The sequence below is a fragment of the Phyllopteryx taeniolatus genome, chromosome 13, assembly GCF_024500385.1.
Source record: "Phyllopteryx taeniolatus isolate TA_2022b chromosome 13, UOR_Ptae_1.2, whole genome shotgun sequence".
In the NCBI taxonomy this organism is placed as follows: Eukaryota; Metazoa; Chordata; class Actinopteri; order Syngnathiformes; family Syngnathidae; genus Phyllopteryx; species Phyllopteryx taeniolatus.
In genome coordinates this window covers 8,408,418-8,429,897 of record NC_084514.1, presented here as the reverse complement: position 1 = coordinate 8,429,897, position 21,480 = coordinate 8,408,418, and the positions used below count along the sequence as shown (strand labels likewise).

The window sequence follows — 21,480 nt, the reverse complement described above, 5'->3', positions numbered from 1 at the left end:
CCGCAATCTCACCTTTGAACGTCTTTTTTTAAATGCTGTGTGTGCTCAACACATAAGGAACCACTTCTGTTTTTGTTGAACTTTGCTCTGATGATCCTGTTTTTTTTGTCCTATTTAGCATCCTGTGACATTGACCTACTTTGTCCTCGTGTCGTAAATGTGAGCCGATTGTTGTTTTTGTGTTTTTCCAGGTGATTCACCGGTGGGTGCCTTGTAGCCGCGAGCCGGCCAACCGCTCCCACTTGGACAAGACCATCCTGCTGGTACAGGTGGACGACAAACTTGTGCCCATCATCGAGACAGGTGTCATCGAACTGGGCGCTGAGGTTTAATGGGAGACGAAAATAGCAAGCACACCAAGAACAAACACAGGACACGGGAGTGCTTGGAATTGAACCGCAAATGAAAAAGTGCAAGCCGAAGCAGGGTACGCTTTTCAGGGCTAACGTTAGCTGTCTGACACATTGTGTGATGTCACGCATGAAGTTGAGCTCTGCTAACGGCTAACTAGCCGCTATTGACACACATTACTGAAGGTTGTGCTTGTTTTTCTACTTTGTGTGGCATCAAACAGTGGGGTCGACTGCTTACAATAGCTGTTAACTGCTAACTAGCTTCTACTGTCGCTTGTTATCGATGGTCAAGCTAATGGCTAGGTAGCCGCTAATGGCTAAATAGAAGGTAGAAGATTGTGAGTTTTCGACTGCGCATGACATTGAACAATGTGCTTCATGCTAACTAGCGGCTATCCTCATTTGTTAGAGAAGGTTGTGCGCATTTTCAACTCTACGTGTGGCATCGCAGTGTGGTCGACTGCTAACTATAGCCGCTAACTAGTCGCTGCCGTTGCTTGTTAACGGCGGTTTAGTTAATGGCTAGGTAGCTGGTAACAGTTACATAGAAGGTAGAAAGTTGTGCGTTTTAGACTACGCGTATCATCACAATGTCGTTGACTGATAACGCTAGCCGCTAACTAGCTGCTCTCATCGCTTGGTATCGAAGGTTGAGCATGTTATCAACTTTGCTTTTGACATGGCACCATGTGGCCGACTGCTCACATTAGTTGCTAATGCCTACTTAGCCGCTGTATGACTTGATAACGAAGGTCAAGCAAATGGCTAGTAGCCATTAACGGCGAAGTAGCGGCTATCGTCGCTTATAAAAGGTTGTGTGTGTTTTCGATGTGGTCAGCTGCTAACGGTAGCACACTAACTGCTAGCTAGCTGTTATAGTTGCTTGTTATCAAAGGTTGCACATTATTGACTTGATGTGACATCGCACAATGTGGTCAACTGCTAATGTTAGCAGCTAACTAGCCCAATCTCAACAGAGGACAATTTTGTGTCACATAACTGCTAAGTAGCCACTAACAGCTAACTGGCAGATATTGTCACTTGTTAACGAGAGCTATATAGCCGCTATCGTCACTGGTTACCAAAGGTCGAGCGTGTCATCGGCTTTACGTGTGACATTGCACAATGTGGTCAACAGATAAAATTATCAGCTCACGGTTAAGTAGCCGCTAAAGGCTAAGCAGCAGCTTTCGTCGAAACTAGAGCGTGTAATTAAATTTCATGTGACATCGCACAATGTGGCTGACTGCCAAAAGGTAACTAGCAGGTATTGTCGCTTGTAACCACCATTGCACAGTGTGGTTGACTGCTAATGATAATCGCCAGCAACTACCTTATCGACTTTACGCGTGACATGGCACAGTGTGGCCTAACTAGCCACTGTCAGCTAACTAGCCCTACCTTATTTCAATTTTGCTAAGTAGCCAGCTACGATCACTTGTTATAGAAGATTCACAACCTGGTCGACTGCTTACGTTACCCGCTAATGGCTAACTAGTCGGTGTCATTGCTTGTTATCAAAGTTTGAGCATATTATCGACTTCAAGTGTGACTAAGTGCTAATTTCTAGGTACTGTCACTCGTTAGCCAAGGTGCAGCTAATGGCTTAATAACAGCAAACAGCTTACATTCGGCTATATTTAAATGTTATAGAAGGTTGTGCTTGTTTGCGACTTTGAGGTCAACTGCTAATGTTAGCCACTAGCGGCTAAGTAGTCGCTAACGGTTAAGTAACTGCGATTACCACTCGTTTAAAAAAATGTTGAGCGTCCCATCAATTTTTACGTGTGACCAGCCAACTGCCAGGATTGGGCACTAACAGCTAACTAGCCGCTATCGTCGCTTGTTATCAAAGCTCAAGCACGTTATTTACTTTGTGTGTGACATCGCACAATGTGGCCAACTGCTAACGTTATCCGGTTAAGTGGCTGCTATTGTTACTTATTGAAAGTGAAACCTGGTATCGATTTTACGTGACATCGTACAATGCGGTTCACTGCTAATGTTAGCTGCTAACGACGAAGTCGCTATTAACCGCGCTATCGTCACTTGTGAAAAGAGGAACTGAGAGTTCTCCCGCCCCAGCCGAGGGGGAAATGAATCACAGGGGAAAAGTACAAGTCGAGGCAGACTTTTTTTTTTTCTTTTTTTTTTTTTTTAAGCGTCTCCCTACCTTCTTCCTCATTGTCACAATCTGCCTTGCTTTTATCGTCTTGGGAAAAATGCTGCATGACAGTCAAAGCTCATTGATTTCTATGCATTTTTGTTGATAAATTTTGTTGTTAATACTTTGCCAAATATGCCTGGTAATGACATTTCTGCTACCACCCCTACCCCGCCCCGTTGCCATGACGACAGAGGAAGTCTCATTGTAGTCATTCCACTCGGATTAGTTTGAAAATATTGACTTGCACTATAATTTTTATTTACAGTGATGCACTACAATCGCAAGTATGTTTGTATATCATTTTATATATATATATTCTCGCTCAGAGTCCATAGGCTCCAGCACGCCCGCGACCCAAGTGAGGATAAGCGGTACGGAAAATGGATGGATGAATATATATTTATATATCTCACACACGTATTTATTACAACAGACTCTGAATGGCCGTGGTTATACCGATGCCTTGGAATGATGATTCAAATGCAATCACCCTTCTTTTTTCTTTTACAGACTTGAAAATAACTTTTTACTGTATATTCATATATAAATTTATACACACACACACACACGTATGTATATATGAGTGTGAGTGTATATGTGTGTGTATAAAATGTGTATAAAATATTTATTACTGTGAACATGGTATTTACACTATGCTTTTTGAGATTGCGAAAAAAAGGTTGTTTTAAGGACCATGGGGTTGAAAACAAGATGCAGATATTTTTTTTGATGGATTGTTTAAATATTTAACTTAATTGCTTTTCTATATTGAGAAATAAAAGTTTGATTTATTGCAGACGTTTTGTTGTGGTGTTTGTTTGAACTTAATTTAAATGGAAAGATTTTTTGTTCATCATATTCCATATTGCATGAATATCTCAAATTGACTTTTTCACCATTTTTTAAAATTTTATTTTCAAAATTTACAACTATTATTTTGACTTTACTCATATTTCTACTACATATGTTCTTCCTTTAATACCTGTAATTTTGAAACTTATAAATTTACGAAAATGACCTTGTAATAATTACAAGTTTTCACCTGAAATTCAAGTTTTGTTTGTTTTTTTCCTCGTGTCGTGCACCTTCACAACACTATACTCTCACATTTATATACAACTTAATTATTGACAACCGTCCATGCTCTTTTGCTAACCACTTCTTCGTGCTGTCTGTAAGCGTTTAAAAATGATGAACGTGTGCCACTGTTTAGAGTAAATATTTGTGGTCTGTGTTTACCCTGCGTCATCCTTCGACTTTCACCTAATAATCAAGTCCAAGCTCGTCAGAGAGCACATGACTTCCCCACTCCCATTATCAGGAAAATCCCGCCTCCTAAGCGCTCTGATTGGCTGCCGCTCCAATAACATTCCGAGCTTGTCTTGATTTTCGCCGTTTAAGCAACACCGCCGTTCGCCAGCCTAGATAAACCGGGCCGTTGAGTTACTTTCCTCCCCCACATTCTCTTCGCTCGTCTTCCTGCGTCACCGTGAACTACAGGTAATGCAAATGTGTGTTTTGAGGGACTCGTGAGTTCATTTTAAACACCCTGCTGAGAATTAGCAGGGTGCTGGCTAGCATAGGGGCAATGGGTGCCTAGGTCATGTGACAGCCGGGAATCAGGTGTCGTCGAGTTGGTCTTAAAACTTCACTTCAACCACTTAAATAAGTCACGAAGACATAGAAACGTGTCTCATAATTAGTATTGTTATCCATATCGTGCTACAGAAACGCAGGCAGGAAAATGAGTCGTCTTTTGGTATTCCTGGGGCTCTCCGTCGCCCTGGTGAACTCCTTCCCCAGACAGGAGCCCGAAAACGGGAAGAACTGGGTGGTGATCGTGGCCGGCTCGTATTCCTGGTACAACTACAGACATCAGGTACACACACACACACACACACTTGAGGTATCTGTTTTTTTACTAGAGTATTTATTTTAATTCATTCATAATAATTCACCTTTTATTCCCATTGCTTATTTGGGATGCTTGATAAGACTTTCAGACCGATACCAATACCAGTATTCACTCTTGAGTACTCACCGATAACATTAGTACTTTTGATATGCAATATTTCAGTTAACACAATGATGGGTAATTGTGAAAAAAGACCTTTCTTTCTTTCTGATTATTCCCTGCTGTGTAGCGCCAACTCCTGGCAAGGATCACTCAGATTACTCCTATTATTATTATTATTATTATTATTATTATTGCAATAAATATCGGTGGCTGGTATGGGTAGCTTTCATGAGTACCCGATACCTTGAAATCAGGCTGGTATCTGATGCCAATACCTGGAAAAAAAAAAAAAAGCCAAAACAAAACCCACTTGTGGAGTTGTTAATTAAAGGATGCTCTGTGTTTGTGTCCATGTACCAGGCGGACGCGTGCCACGCCTACCAGATCGTGCACAAGAATGGCATCCCGGACGAGCAAATTGTGGTCATGATGATGGACGACTTGGCGCTAGATGACATGTGAGAACTTCCACATCTGTAACACATGCAAACACACTTATTTAAAAAAAAAAAAAAATTGTAGAGTTATCACAATTTTAGTCTCATAAAATTTTGACCTTTTTATATAAATGTAAAACCTGATTTTTTTTGTCTTTTTTTTGTCTTTTTTTCCCCCACGTTAAAATCAGAGGGCTTAATCTTGTAAGATTGCACCGTTTGTCCCGTATTATGACTTTATACTCTTTTTCCATGTTTTCAGTCAAATTTTAACGTTCGTAACTGTCATACAAGTACCAAAACAAAAAAGAGAGCGATGGAAGTTTAACCACTGCTGCTTTGTTATTGGGACAAAGTGGACTGGCCACTTGGACTTCTGCTTCCTGTTTCTTACTCCAATAACAAACATTTCTAATAACAAAAAAAACCATTCAGCCTATTGTTGGAAAAACCGCAGGGACTCTGTTTTAAGCTCTAAAGCAAATGTCAGCTGGACAGATAACCATCGCGATAAGGCGGATTCAAACTAGATGCCGGATTCTTTGCAGACAGAAGCCTGGAAGGGTGGAAAACAAATGTCATTTTTGGCGAGCTACATTATGCCTCACACTGGTCACAACTACAAAATTGCTGGATTTGTAGTTAGCTTTGTTGTTGATTGAATTTGTGCTTATGCTAATCCAACCATCCATTTTCTATTTCACTGGTCCTCGTTAGGGTCGCTGGTGACTTCATTTCTTATTATATTATTTAGTTTTATCAATCAACGTGCGGTTTGTCAAAGGTAGTTAAGAATTTTTTTTTATACATCAACCTGGATTTAATGACATTTTTCAAAGATGGAAAAAAGGAAAACTTGTTTTGATGCAGCCACCTGGGTTTTGTCAAATGAAAAAAGAAAAAAAGAAAAGAAATCCCCCTAAAATATTTGTCATTTTTATATAGCAACCTGGATGTCGTAAAATAATAATAATCAATATAAAAAAATCGACCAAGGAAAAAATATTTTTTGTTGCAATGACCTGGCTCTTGCGAAATGTAAAAAAAAAAGACAATGTGGAGCAAAATCTGAATTTAAACAAATATATTTATTTATTTTCTTTTAGTATTTTGATATATTTTTTTATGAGCAGTATTTTCTATTTCTGATTATTTATCTATTTTTGATTATTTTAGTTTATCAAATTGTTTTGTCTTAAAATAAAGATATGGAAAAAAGGAAAATTAATTTGATACATCAACCCGTGTTTTGCAAAGGGTGGGGAAAAAAGGATTTATTTTATACATCGACCTGGTTTCTGTAAATGCATACGTAATTGAAACTGGAAAAAGGGAAAACTTTTGATACATCCGCCTGGGTTTTTTTTAAATGTAAAAATCAAGTTTTATTATTATTTTGATGTATTAAATATAAAAACTGTTTTCCCATGTCCCTCCTGCAGGAACCCCACACCCGGCATCTTGATCAACAGGCCCAACGGTAGCGACGTGTACAAGGGTGTCCCCAAGGACTACACTTTTCAAGTGAGAGCCAAAATAAATCGCCCGCTGTGCGCTTTTTGGCAACTTTTCTCACCCAGTGCTGACCGCGTTATCGTGTGCAGGATGTCAGTCCGGAAAACCTCCTGGCCGTGCTGAAAGGTGATTCCTCCAAAGTGAAAGGAGGCTCCGGGAAAGTGTTGAAGAGGCCAGTGACAATTTTGCAACGTGTCTGTGTGTTTTCTTTTCTTTTTTTTTTTTTTTTTTGTCAGATTGTCACAGCGTCTTTATCATTGTTGTCCCCACAGCGGCCCCAACGATCACATCTTTGTTTACTTCACTGACCACGGAGCGCCCGGAATTCTGGGCTTCCCCGCTGGAGAGGTTGGCCACCTTGTTTTCACTGTACATTCACAAATTGACTATGACTTCCTTTATTACACAACCGATATAGTTTTTTTTTTTTATTGGGTCTGAACAACGTGTGCAAAAATAGTTTTCTTTTGTCACTTAAAATGCTGTTGCCGATATTTGTCAGTTCCAGAATTGGTCACTGTTGTTAATTGGCAATGTGGCGCAATCCAGGCCGAGAAAGGGACTGACGTATTTCCGGGTCACTAGATCCAATTCCAAAAGACGTGCCTACGTGGTGGCCATGTTGAATGTGGGGCATTGACGTGGCGGCCACGTGACCAAGATTATATCTATTGTTCTACTGTACGTGTGTGTGTGTGTGTATAATATATGTACATGCATATAAACACAGAGTAATAACATTTAGCTGTAACATAACAATGTACAGAATTAAACCGTTTTTTTTATCATTTAATGGCGCAATCCAATTTCTTGTGCTGCTCCTTCTGGTGTGGCAGGTTTGGCCACCAGGGGGCAGTATAATACAGTTGTGCAGCGAAGAAGGCTGTAGTACTTCTGTAAGTGACTCTGTAAGATGCTGTAATAATACTGTATATGCCTGTGAGCATTGTTACATTATCTGTCTACATGTGTTAATCCACTGTTTGTGTTCAAATATCGGTTGCTTCTTAAAACCACGACCATCGATGCTAACCGATATCAATAGTGTTGTTACATTGTTTGTGAGGATTAAGCTAAGTGCAAAGCTGTGGCTATTTTAAAAGCACAATGGGTAATTCTGTGTTTCATTTTTAGTTTGATAGTAAACACTATTTGCCAAATTTCTGAATTAAGTTCACTGCCACCGTACAGCGTTCGTATCTCACGTTGCGCTCCATGCAAAAAAATGGCCCAATGATGGCTCGTATCTAAAAAAAAAACAACTCGTAAGTTGGGTCACTCGTATTTCAAGGCACCACAGTATATCGAAACTGCTACCTGCTCTGTTGGCTTCTTTGCAGCTGTATGTCAAAGACCTCCAGGATACCATTCAGTACATGCACGACAATAAGAAGTACAAGAAGGTGTGTATTAGCTCACTGGCTAATAATATACCTGCTTATAATCATCATCATCATCATCATCTGTCAAGGGTGGTAATAAACTATTTTTGTGTCAGATGGTGCTCTACATCGAAGCATGCGAATCTGGATCGATGATGAGCGAGCTGCCTGACGACATTGACGGTGAGTTGAACAGAACGGAAAGAACCCCCCCCCAAAAAAATCTGTCAATAAAAGACACATTTAAACATTAAAAATACTAATTATTTTCATTTTTTTTTCAGTTTACGCCACCACGGCCGCCAACTCCCACGAGTCGTCGTACGCCTGCTACTATGATGCAGAACGCGACACCTACCTAGGTGACTGGTACAGCGTCAACTGGATGGAAGACTCAGATGTGGTTCGTGCTGAGAGCCTTTTTTTTTTTTTTGCTTTTTTTTTTGTTTTTTTAAACAACCCTTGGAAGTAAATATGAAAAGAAAGCATCTTTTTCATGTCTGTCATGTGTAGGCCCACAAAGGAGTCATTCAAAAAAAGCCATACCTTAAAGACCTAGGAAGTCTGCCATTAGTACCATTCTCTAAAATACAAAACAAATTGTCCCCAAAGCCACTTGGCCATGTAAAATTTGGTAAATGTGTCTATCATGAGTAGACCCACAAAAAAGTCTGAAGAGGCCATACTGGGAAACGTGTAGGATGTCTGCCATTTTGGGTTGAAGCAGCCATTTTGGCTTGCCTGAAAAGACCCAAGAAGTCTGCCATTTTGTTTTCAAGCCCTCATTTTGACTGCATATCTTAAATACTTGGCATTTATTTGTGCCGCTGCAGGAGGACCTGTCCAGGGAAACGCTGTCGAAACAGTTCAGAATCGTTAAGAGTCACACCAACACCAGCCACGTGCAGCAGTTTGGAAACAAAGTGAGGCCGCCCACAAAGAAACATACAAAATATTATTATGATTTGCCTCATAATATTCACGTGTGCGCGTCCCGCTGTCAGACTCTGGCCCACATGAAGGTGGCGGCCTTCCAGGGCACACGCAAGAGCGGAGGCGTCGCCCCCGACCCGTTGCCTCCCATCGCCGAACTGGACCTGACGCCAAGTCCCGACGTTCCGCTGGCCATCCTCAAGAGGAAGCTGATGGCCTCCAACGACATCGGCATGTCCCGGGGCTTCCTCTCTGAAATAGACGCACACTTCAAGGTGAACGTGCCATGCAGCTGTCAATCAAACTTTATTTGATAAAGACAACCTAACTGTGTGTTCATTTTTTTGTGTTTTCATTTTTTTTTGTCCGCGGGTTATTTGTTTTTGTGTGAACGGGTGTTCATTTGTGTGTGTGCACTTTCTTTTGCATGTGTGCGTCTAGGTCAGGGAGATGCTGGCGGCAACCATGCGTCAGATCGCCGAGAAGGTGACTGGTCGAAGTTCCGTGGCCGAAGAGGTGGTCAACGAAAGGCGGGACCTGACGCGGCACCAGTGCTACCGGACCGCCGTGGACCACTACAAACACAACTGCTTCAATTGGAACAAACCCAAGGTACGACAACAGCGCAACACACTCTCTGCAGCAGTTCCAAGCCTTTTTTTTGTATTTTTTTTGTTTTATTTCTGCAATGCAGTAAAGTAAGTATTTGGAGTGTCCATTTGGTGCTGTCTAAATAATTTTCAAAATCAAATAGTTGTTGGGGAGCAATCAACCTCTCAATAAATGCTTTGATGTTGCATTATTTTTTTGTTTTAAATGCTTTATGCTTTTTACTTCCTTATACTAATGTTTAACGCTTTTAAACCTTAGAAATGTATACTAATTTGAAAGAGCACTTTTCAAACCTAATTTGATTGTATTACATGAATTACGTTTTCTTATTTGTCATACTATTTTAGAAAATAAGCCCCTTTACTAACCTCAAATTTATTTTATTTCATTAATTTAATTATATTTTTGTACACTAATTATAAAATATAAACCCTATTTATAAAGTTAAATGTATACTAAGAAAACAGAGCACCTTTTTAACCAAAATATTGTATTATGTAAATTACATCTTTATATTTACTATTAAAAAAAGCAATTCAAAATCTAAATGAATTTATTGAATTTCATTGTATCTTTGTATTTATTATACTAATTAAAAAATAAAGCATTTTTCAAAGCTTGAAATTTTATTCATTTAAAATTTTCTTTGGTTTGAAAAGTGCTTAATTTTTAAATAAAAAATTAAATCACTTCCATTTGTTTTATTTTTATATTGTACTTAAAACAAATGAAGCAATTTAAAAAATAATAATAATAAAAATGTAACACTAATTTAAGTTATTTTTTTCATAAACTTTGCCATCTAAGCAACGTTTACATATCGACATGCAACACATTTCGCAAGCTTAAAAGTTGCTGCTTTCATTTTAATTTCTCCTTTTTGTCATGGTTTTGTGTTTCCAGTACGAGTACGCGCTGAGACATCTGTACGCTCTTGTCAACTTGTGTGAGAGAGGCTACGCCGCTGACAGGTAGCTGGAGCATTTGATTAAAATTTTTTATATTTAAAATAATGCTAATGAATACAAGTGGAGTTCTCATGTTATTGTCGTGTGTGTGTGTGTGTGTGTGTGTGTGTGCGTGCACGTGCGTGCTTGCGTGCGCAGTATCCAGATGGCCATGGACTCCGTGTGTTACTTCAAGTGAAAAAAAAAAAACTCAAAATATAAAAGCTGCTTCGTTATTGTTTTTATTAACACTTTTTATGTTTGTCTCCGAATGTGTATGTTTGATTTTAAGATGAGTTGCACTTTTGAAAAGTTTCTGAATTACTTTTTTTTTTTTTTGATTGTGTGCTTTTAAAGAGTGTTTTTTTTATTCATGTATATGCATTTTGCTCTCAGCTTTATTGGTGTGACGCTGATGAATGTTTAATGACGCTCCAATAAAAAACGTGAAAGACCAAAAACAAAGCGCTTGTGCGTTTATTATATGGGGCACTTCCCTCCTTTTCTTGGTACAACTAAGAAGTGACTTTCATGTTAGGTTTTCCACAGTGCGACATGAATTTTCTGTTTTATATTGATTTACTGTATGTTTTACCTTCAAGTGTTAAATTAGATTTTCCCCAATTAAAATATTTCAAACACTCAAAAATCTTATTTAAATTTCACTTATATTTTATTCCTCAGTGACTGTTTCTCAGTGTTTATGTCTCAAAAGTATTCTGTCAATTGAGTGTCTGTTTTCGTACTAGAGCGGCTCCAACTACCGGAGCCAAATTCCGTGTGTTTTTTACATACTTGGTGAAATAAAGATGATTCTGATTCTGCCTTTACAAGACATAATTAGGTACACCTGCACCATCCAATGAGATTTACATGGGTGATAATGCTGACATTTGATTGACACTGTCAAAGAGGTGTTAATTGAACCACGTTTACTAATGTGGCGGTAGTTTGCAGTGGTTTCCCACGTTTACTAATATTTCAACCTCAAAACAGAAAAAGACCGTTTGCATCACAGTCACAGTGAAGCACTACCATCTGTCGGTGGACATAAGACGTGCAAGCTTCAATCAGGGCATTATTAAAATGGCTTCGGGTTGGGTATTATTATTATTATTATTAGTAGTAGTAGTATGGTTTTGTCGTACTATATGAAATATTACAATTATCATCCCGATATATGACATATATATATATATATATACATGTATATATGTCAGATATAAAGTATATGATTAGAAACATTGTAGTCATCACATTTTACCAGAGAAAACGATACTTACATTGGAGAGCTATAATAAAAAAAAAAAAAGTATCATTTTATTTTTTTTTAAGTTTTTTAATAAGGAACGTATCGCCAGCCTTTTGGCGGCCAACAGATTCTGGAAAGATGTATCCCAGTTTATTATTGATAATATTGACTCTGACTTCACTCTTCATTGGAAAACAAATATTGTTTAGTTTCATCTATGGTAGGAAGAAAACTATCTTTTTTTTTTTTAAAATTTTTTTTTTTTTTAAATTAACAGTTTGCGAAATGCCATGTGCCCAAATCCAAATTTAGTCATTCAAAACCTCTTCTTTATAATTTTGAGAAAGAAATAAGACAATACATAAACGCAATCTATAACTCCAAAAAACGAAAAGGTCGTTAAAAGTTACTTTATGCATTTAATTGAAAATTGTTATTTTAAACTCCCCTGGCTCCTCTTCTGTGTTGTTTTATGTACTAATGGCGGCCTAAAAAATATATGTATATTTGTAATTTTCATCATGATGTACAGGAATGTTGTAAATGTCGAATTTAAACCAACACGTGATTTAAGCAGGCACTTATCGTGCTACCTATTTTCCCATTTTGGATCAGGCACTCAGACAGCTACCATTTAAACCATCATCATAGCCCCGCCCACTCGATAAAGACGGAAGATAAAAGGACCGAAACTTCTCTTTGAGCGTCAGACGAAACTATCGCAGAGCGTTCATTTAAATCGACTCCCCAAAACAAATGACGTACTAGTTTCACACACGGAGCGGACTTAAAACTTGTCTTAAACTCCCGCCCGTGAGACGTATTTGTCTTCCTCGCGGTGGGGCGTGCGAGCGAGACGGCTATTGTGCTAGCTGGTCAAGAGTCAAGGGTAGCTGTTTTTTTTTGTTTCCCCCCCGACCTAAACTTAGACGTTTTCACAGCGGTTCTGTGTGCTGGTTCCCAACTCCCAACATCATTATGGGATCCCGGGCGTCTACGTTACTTCGCGAGGAGGAAATTGAGGAAATCAAGAAAGAAACAGGCTGTAAGTTATTTATTTATTTAAGCTTTTATCAAACATCCGTGGGTGTAGACTGGTATGCTAATTTATCTCGAGAAATGCTGTTATTTCCTTCAAGGAAACCACATTTTATGGCTTAAGAGTACAGCTGTATAACGGGATCATAATTCAGGACGTATGACTTATTTATGGTCCTATCGTCATGACGTCACATGCACTTCCGGGTGGCAAAAGCTCCATAGTAAAAAAAAAAAAAAAAAAACCTTCGATACCACAATTGACACAACAGGGTAAATAATTCTTTTTTTAAAATGTATTAATTATTGTGAAATTTCATATGCACAAATCCAAATTTTTTATTTATTTTTTTTATTTTTATATTTTTTACATTTTTGGAAAGCAGACAATACATAAATACAATATTGAAATCTAAAAACATAAAAGCAATTAAAACTTATTTTTATGCTCTTCATTTGATGTTTTAATATATAAAATACCCCTGGCTCCTTTGTTTTATATTTTACTGACTATATTGTCTGTCATTTGCCTTTTTTGTGTGTTATTGTAAATTAATTAATTTTACGTGACACCATAACGTCATCTTCGTTGTGTCCTTCCACGCAGTCTCGCACAGCCAGATCACTCGTCTGTACAGCCGCTTCACCAGCCTGGATAAAGGGGAGAACGGCACCCTCAGGTGAGACACTATTGCCCAGCCCTACTTTGACATGATTTCCTTCTGGAACATTGTTCCACAGTTTGTGATTAACTGAAGAGTTTCATCTTCAGACGGAGCAAAGTTAGTAATAGATGAACAAGCGGGTAATGATTACGTGTGCTAGCTACTGAAGTTAGTGGAGTTAAAGCCACTGTTGTGTGTGTGTTGTAAGGCTTTGGCGTTTACACACAACATGTTTTGGTTGTCTTGTCACGGCGGCGGTAACAGTCAAGGTGACTGGTGTCATCTTCCTCTATTTATGAATTATTATGAGGGTCAATATCACTATGAAGTGCCTTTGGCATCCTCATCTGAATCAATGTCAAAATGCAAATGGAGCAAAATAATAAAAAATTCCCATACCTTTTCTTACAACTCTATCTATTACATTTACTGAAATATTATAATCTAATCAATTTAATCTGTCTGTGCGCAGTCGAGAAGATTTCCAGAGGATTCCGGAGTTGGCCATCAATCCTCTGGGTGACCGCATCATCAATGCTTTCTTCCCAGAAGGGTGAAGCTTTTATTTTGAAATGTTCTACCACTTGTTACAAAATAAGTTACACATAGAAAGGTGTTTGGTTACAACTAGTTGATGTACCATTGTTGACTACCTTTGATGTCTTTAGCCCCTTTCACACAGACATCCTGCAAAATTGAAAAACATGTATTCACTTCTACATTTGAAACAGAACTCTACTATACTACAGTGTTCCCTCGCTATTCGTGGGTGATAGGGACCGAGCCCTGCCGCGAAATCTGCAAGTAATTGACGCATCCCCTAAAAAGGGTTATAATTGCCTACAAGATGGGTGCAAAGCACTACATGAAGCTCCTCAATTCAACATAGTTCCTTGGTACCAAGATGCGATGAAAGCAATACTTTTACATACATTTTTTTTTTTTTATCTTAAAGTATTTGTTAGAAAAAAATTAAAAATATATATTATTCTTTTAAAATCATTTAATGAAATAAGGAATAGTCTAGGAATTTTAATGTTTTAGGAAAAAAGGTACTTAAGTTTTTGTTTTGTTTTGAATTCTTTTGAAAGAAAATTGGCGGCACGGTGATGACTGGTTAGCACATCTGCCTCTCAGTTCAGACGACCCGGGTTCAAATCCGGCCTCGCCTGTGTGGAGTTTGCATGTTCTCTCTGTGCCTGTGTGGGTTTTCTCCGGGTGCTCCAGTTTCCTCTCACGTTCCAAAAACATGCATGGTAGGTTAATTGAAGACTCTAAATTGCCCATAAGTGTGAATGTGAGTATGAATGATTGTTTGTTTCCATGTGCCTTGCGATTGGCTTCTCGCCCGAAGATAGCTTGGATAGGCTCCAGCACGCCCGCGACCCTAGTTGAGGATAAGCGGTACGGAAAATGGATGGATGATGGATGAAAGAAAATATAAAAAAAAAAAAAACACTACGAATTTCAATTGTACAAATACAAAATTTAAGCATATCTTTTTAAAGCTGGAAATATTTCTTATAAAAATGATTTTAAAAAAATTACTCAAAAATATTCTAGAAATGTTAATGTTGTAGGAAAAAGTACAAAATCCTTTATAGCAAAAGGTTCCGATTTTTTTAATTTGAATTTTTGTGGATTTTTTTTTTTTTTTATGAAACCAAAAAAATGTAATTGTGCAAAACAAAATATGCAAACATTTAAAAGAACGCGTCAAAACAAAAGGTAAAACATTAGAGAAAAATTAATTTAAAAAAAAATCTATAATTTATTAAACAGTGCTTTGGCCTGAGCACAAAAAGGGTAACTAGGTGAGTTTTTCAGCGAATAACAGAGGATAGATTAAAAATATAAAGTTGAGATAATAGTTATGGCGTAACTTTCACACAGCGACACATTATCCCGATATCCATGAATTAGGCGTGTGTGTGTGTGTTTTTAAAATGTCTTCAGGGAAGACCAGGTGAACTTCCGAGGCTTCATGCGCACGCTGGCCCACTTCCGGCCCATCGAGGACAGCGAGAAGAACAAGAATGCAAACGTCAGCGAGCCGCTCAACAGCAGGACCAACAAGCTGCTGTGTGAGTGCGCGCTTTGGTATTGATGCAAACAACAACCCGGCACACATCGCTCATTTTCCTTTTCTACTCAGTTGCTTTCCGTCTTTACGACCTGGACAGAGACGACAAGATCTCGCGGGATGAGCTGCTTCAGGTGAGTGCTGTACATAATATGATAAAAAATTTAAAAAAATGTACATTCTAGAAATTGTAGCACTTAACAGTTTTAGGGGGAAAAAAATGAATAAATTGTTGGAAAAAATATTTTTCAGGAAAAAAATGAATTTTACAAAACCATTTTTGAAAATATCTAGAAATTGTAATTTCAATTGTACATTTTAAGAAAAAGCACGGAAAAAGCATTAGAAGAAAAAACTGATTAAGTTTTCTTGTAAAAAAAAATGTTTCGTTTTAAAAAGTTTAAAAGGTCTATTTAGATAATATGTGAGAAATTTTTTTTAAATACTTTTTAAAAAAATGTGTATATATATATATATATTTTTTTTTTTAGATATTCTTTTTGAGTGAAATAAAAAAAAAATCCAGAAATACTTTTTTTCGGGGGGAAATTTACATATTTTCCAGAAATGTTTTTCAAGTTTTATTTTTTCTTAAATGCTATTTTTTTTTTTTTATTATTATTATTTTTTCCCCCCCATCATCCTCAGGCCACCCCGCAATCCTCTGCTGAGTTTGGCAAAATGTTAATTGAATTTGTCTAGTTTTGGTGTAGCGCTGCAGTGAAACGAAGCAGGAAGTTTCCACACATGAAGAAACTGTGGACTCAGCTTCCTTGCGCTTGTTGGAGCTTGTCTACAACATCATAGTAACTGTGTTGAGCTGACGAATTAAAGGCTGTGACGTTGGTCTGCACGATGTCGGGGGGGAAAAAAATTGACATTGCATTTTTTTAAAAATTTTTTTCATCTGCGATATTTGTGACATGAAATAATACAGGCTCAATGTTGGGAAAGTTACTTTTCTACTTGAACTAGTTCAAAGTTGACTTCATCATTCCAAAAGTGAACTATTTCAGTTCGTAGTTCATGATTCAAAATTTTGAACTAAGTTCACCGGTCCCAAAACAAACTAGTTCATAGTTTTGTTTTTCCGCAATATGTTGCTGATGGGCTATTACCCTCAAAATACTGGTATTTCATTTCGCCATTATTGCCACCAATTCAGTCCACATTAGTAGCCAGCTGCAGCTTTCACCCTAGAATCTCAAAAACATGAGAAAAACGTGTTGCTTGAATGTTGTTTTTTAAAATGAGGAATTAAAACAAAAAACAGGACTTTTGTCCTTAACGTGCAAACAAAAACACGCAACACACCATGACAGGAACGACGATGAAAGGACATCGATAACTTTGGATTCCTCGCAGCTCTGGCTGACTATATTAACAAAATAATTGCTCTATTCATATATTACAAAACAAAATAAATTCCATATTAGCACGGTGAGCCCACACAGTGTTTTAACTAAAGCATTCTCATACAAATAATAATTTTCCTAGTAATCCACTTGTAAAATTATGTATTGTATTACAAAAGAACACACTCACTCCCATTTACGTAGTGCCCCTGAACGCACATCGCACACTCACACGACTGCGGCATGCATTTTATTCTGTAGCGCGAAATCGAAATTCAGCAGGTTTACATTCTTTCTCGTGTCCTCATTCATTCCGTCAGTTGATAATTAGCGAGACAGTAACTTGTTGACGAGCTCCCATTTTTTTTTTTTTTTCTTCTTCTTCTTCCTCGCAAGATGCTGACACGGCGTGACTTGCCGGAAGCTGATACTTTCATGACTCGTGTGTTTTTGTACAAAACACATTCCAAAGTGTGTGTCGCGTGCGTGTGTGTGTGTGTTTGATAGGTGTTAAGGATGATGGTGGGCGTGAACATCTCTGACGAGCAGCTGGGAAGCATTGCAGACAGAACCATCCAGGAGGCCGACACTAACGGAGACAGCTCCATTTCTTTCAACGAATTCATCAAGGCAAGTTCTCCATGCCTTAGACAAACATACACATACAACTATTAGGTTTTATATTTGCATTTAAAACATTTAAATGCATCTGTTTTCATTTAATTAATTGATTTTATTTAATGACCTTTTAAATTAATAGATGTTTTTATTTTTGTGTATTTAATTAGAATTTTACTTAACAGATTTAAATTTGTTTAATGGCATTTTTATTCAATATCCAGTGCCGTGAAAACGTATTGGCCCCCTTCTCAAATTCTTATGTTTTTGCATAGTTTCCCCACTTTAATATTTAAAGTCATCAAAGAAATGTAAATATCAGACAAATGTAACCCAAGTGAACTTAAAATGCACTTTTTAAATGGTGATTTCCTTTATTAAGGTAAAAAAAGAAAAAAACCTATTCAAAGTTACCTGGCCCTGTGTGGAAAAAGTAATTATCCCCTTGTTAAATCATAAATTAATTGCACCAAAGCACAATTTTGGGTTAATTTTCACTGATCACACCCAAGTCTGATTACGTCCAGACTAAGATGTTTAAAATGATTTCAACAGAATCTGTCCCAACAAAATCAAGTCGGACAAAAGATCTAAAAAAGCTGCAACAAAATGACATGATCCAAAGAAATTCCAGAACAGTTGAGAAATAAAGTAATTTACATCTATCAGTCTGGAAAGGGTTTCAAAAGGCATTTCTAAAGCCTTAGGATTCCAGCAAACCATTGGGAGAGCCATTAACTTCAAATGGAGAAATTATGGAGAAGTAGTGAACCTTTGTAGAAGTGGCCGTCCTACAAAGATTACCCTAAGAGAACAGCAATGACTCATCCAGGAGACCACAAAGGAACTCAGGACAACGTTTAAAGAACTGCAGACCTCAGTTGAAGTCAGTGGTCAGGACACAACAATCAGGAAGAGACTGGGGTAAAATGGCATCCATGACAGAGTTCCATGGCGAAAACTACTGCTGACCAAGTAGAACACAAAGGCTCATCTTACTTTTGCAAAAAAAAATATCTGAATACTTTTGGGGGAACATTATATGGATTGATGAGATAAAAGTTGAGCTTTTTGGAAGGTGTGTGCGTCTTGTCACATCTGGTGTAAATGTAGTACAGCATTTCAGAAAAAGATCATCATACCAACATTCAAACATGGTGGTGGTAGTGTGATGGTCTTGGGCTGCTTTGCTCCGTCAGGACCTGGACAACTTGCTGCGATTGATGGAACCATGAGTTCTGCTCTTTAACATATAATCCTGAAGGAGAATGTTCGGCCATCAGTTAGTGACCTCAAGCTGAAGCTCACTTGGGTTCTGCAGCAGGGTAATGATCCAAAACACACCAGCAAGTTAACTTCTGAATGGCTTAACAAAAGAAAATGAAGATTTTGGAGTGGCCTAGTCAAACCCTCAATTCTTGCTGAATTCAAACAGTTGAATTTCAGTTGATTGATTTCAGTTGTTGCTGCTGTGGCTGGCCCAACCAATTAGGTTTAACGGGCCATTAGTTTTTCACACAGGGCCAGCTAACTTTGATTAGTTTTTTTCCTTAGTAAATGAAATTACGTTTTAAAAACAGAATTTTAAGTTCACTTGGGTTATATTTGTCTATTTACATTTGTTTGATCTTAAACATAAAAGTAGGGAAACTATGCAAAAATATAAGAATTTTGGAAGGGGAGCAACGCTTTTTTACGGCTGTGTATGTATTTTATTATTAAATTGACATTTTTATTTAATAGATTTTTCATAATTTAATCTAATTGGATTTATATGTAATGGATTTTTAAATATTTTTTAATTACATTTTATTTGATGTTTTTCGGATGTCATTTGAATTTTATGTGACATTTAATTTTGTTAAATGGCATATTTATTCAATGTATATTTATTAAATTTATTGACGTTCATTTAATAGATTTTTATCCTTCAATTTAATTGATTCTTATTTAATAGATAAAATTGTTCAATGGCATTTCTGTTTATCGAATGGTCTTTTAATTTCATATTTTTTTATATATAATGACATCTATTTTTTTTTTTAAGTGTGTTGAATAAAATGTTTATCTAATGATTTATTAACTGGAATTACTATTGCATGATGGCACAGTGCATTGAAAAGTGAACCATATTTTATGATGACGTATTTAATTGCCTTTATATTTCTGTGCTTTTTATTTTATAATGTGGTAAAAAGTGGAGGCATCACTTAAAAAATGTTTTGTGTGCGCACAGGTGCTGGAGAAAGTGGACGTGGAGCAGAAAATGAGCATCCGCTTCCTGCACTGATGACTTTAGGAAATCTTCACGTCCGGACATTTAGTTTTGTGTTTGTTGTTTGTTTTCTCTCCTGTGGTCTCATAAGAGCAGGTGACTGTGGTCCTCGCCTCTCGTAGAAAGACGCTCTCTCACGCAAAAAAAAAAAAAAAAAAAAATTTAGGAAACGTCTTTGTGCTGCTACACATGCGCATGTGCCTTGATTTTAATTATTATTATTTTTTTTATTTTGTTTTGTTTTGATATGCAATTTCTTTCTTCCCGGTACTGTGAGGACCACAGTCGCCACTACTGTTCACACGCTACAACCAATAGAACAGAAGGAAAAGAGAGTGTTTTTAATGCACCATTTTAAAGCCGACATATTTCCCCCCCACTGTTTAATCTCTATGTTTGGACCATACTTTGTTCAAAATCCCCCAAGGATCATGAATTAACAACATATTTGTACAGCGTATCTCTTGCCATGGGGAAATCAACTCATTTGAGGGGCATATATGCAGTGTGTGTATATCTTCCATTGCGTTATCACTGGAAATGCAGCGTTTCATCGCCAACCCCAAAAAGTCAAACTGTCTTAAAATAAGTACAGTGGGATGTTTTCACTAGAAAGAAGATAAATTCACTTGATTTAGCGTTTTTCTCAGTGTAACTAATGTACAGCGTGGTACTCATGGCCAAACGTTAATACCGAACCACCATCACCTTCACGTCAACAACTTAGCCGAACATGATTATGACAATATTCCCAGAAGGTAATTGTGCAACTCTGCTTACCTTTTTGGCGTTGACATGATAGTGCTTCGACCAAAGTGGTTCTTTCGCTCTGGAACTTTGGCCGGGACGGGTGCTTATTGTGTTTGCCCCACTGTTATGTCACAGTGAGGCTAATTGACAGGAACAACAGAGACATAACCATTTGGATACGATATCAGTCAGTGTTCCATAATGTCTCCTTTAAAGATCCTTTTGCCCTTCTTTTCCTTGTGCTTACATGAACTACAGAACTGCCAATCACTTGGAATGACTCGCTTCAGTGGTTGTGCTAAGAAGGAACATTTTACGATTGATGTCACTGGATAATAAAATGTGGTCCAGCAAACGCTAATGTAACATGTTACGCCGTATATGTTTTTATTTAAAGCAGTCTGTGTATTTGAACTAGATTGCATGTTCATGATGCATTTGACTCTTAATTGTGCCACTAATTCCACATGCTAAAATCAATGAAATGCTATATTATTTCTTGTGTAGAGCCTAATATAATTAAAAATTGTGAAATAGTTCAAAGCCTACATGTACTTCTATGCGGGGGGGGTGAAGCACAACGTAAAACTTAAATATTCATCCTATGGGTATTTCCTCAACACTGATAGAGATTTATTTGAAGTCAATAAGTCAAATTGGGTTGAATCACGCATCGCTCCATCTACCGGACATTTGCTATGGCTCCCTCTGCTGACTTCAACCATGATTCCGTTGAAATGTAGAACGAAAATTAAAATCTAAATAATTGTATTAACGCAAAATAGACGTTTGAAAACAAATACTGAAAATATTGCATGCGAATGAAATGGCGTTTAAGCCACCATAACGTTAGGCACAGTTTGAAAATTGGATTCAGTCATTTTCGCCTACCACTAGAGGGAATATCGCTGGGTTAGTAAATCCAAAAATGCTAACATTCTTAAACAAAAATTCATATGTATGACATTGTTTTTTAAAAATTATATGGTCATTAAATTCGTAAATTCCGACTTCCGAGTACAAATGGAACGTAGCATAACTCCTGAATAGCGCTTTCCGTATATCAAAGTGAACTGTTTTA

At 37.5% G+C, this 21,480-nt stretch overlaps 3 protein-coding genes across 6 annotated transcripts in view; all 3 read left to right on the top strand.

Moving 5' to 3' along the window:
- Positions 1–3,316, top strand: part of pcnx1 (pecanex 1) — a 39,982-nt gene extending 36,666 nt beyond the window's left edge. For all 4 annotated transcript variants that reach the window (XM_061793705.1, XM_061793704.1, XM_061793703.1 and 1 more), the window contains exon 35: positions 192–3,316. In XM_061793705.1, coding sequence (XP_061649689.1) covers positions 192–332 — 141 coding nt within the window. In that variant the 3' untranslated portion in view covers positions 333–3,316. The remainder of the gene's footprint in view (positions 1–191) is intronic.
- A 544-nt stretch (positions 3,317–3,860) lies between these two features.
- Positions 3,861–10,828, top strand: lgmn (legumain). Its single transcript, XM_061793706.1, has 14 exons — positions 3,861–4,020; positions 4,249–4,399; positions 4,898–4,995; positions 6,417–6,498; positions 6,579–6,661; positions 6,762–6,837; positions 7,830–7,892; positions 7,988–8,054; positions 8,156–8,274; positions 8,705–8,794; positions 8,876–9,079; positions 9,246–9,416; positions 10,320–10,387; positions 10,523–10,828. Exons 2-14 carry the CDS (start codon positions 4,265–4,267, stop codon positions 10,560–10,562), a joined length of 1,296 nt encoding a protein of 431 aa, XP_061649690.1. The 5' UTR covers positions 3,861–4,020; positions 4,249–4,264; the 3' UTR covers positions 10,563–10,828.
- A 1,440-nt stretch (positions 10,829–12,268) lies between these two features.
- Positions 12,269–20,936, top strand: chp1 (calcineurin-like EF-hand protein 1). Its single transcript, XM_061794821.1, has 7 exons — positions 12,269–12,660; positions 13,261–13,333; positions 13,791–13,871; positions 15,275–15,402; positions 15,474–15,535; positions 17,264–17,386; positions 19,611–20,936. Exons 1-7 carry the CDS (start codon positions 12,594–12,596, stop codon positions 19,662–19,664), a joined length of 588 nt encoding a protein of 195 aa, XP_061650805.1. The 5' UTR covers positions 12,269–12,593; the 3' UTR covers positions 19,665–20,936.
- The last annotated feature ends 544 nt before the right edge of the window (positions 20,937–21,480 follow it).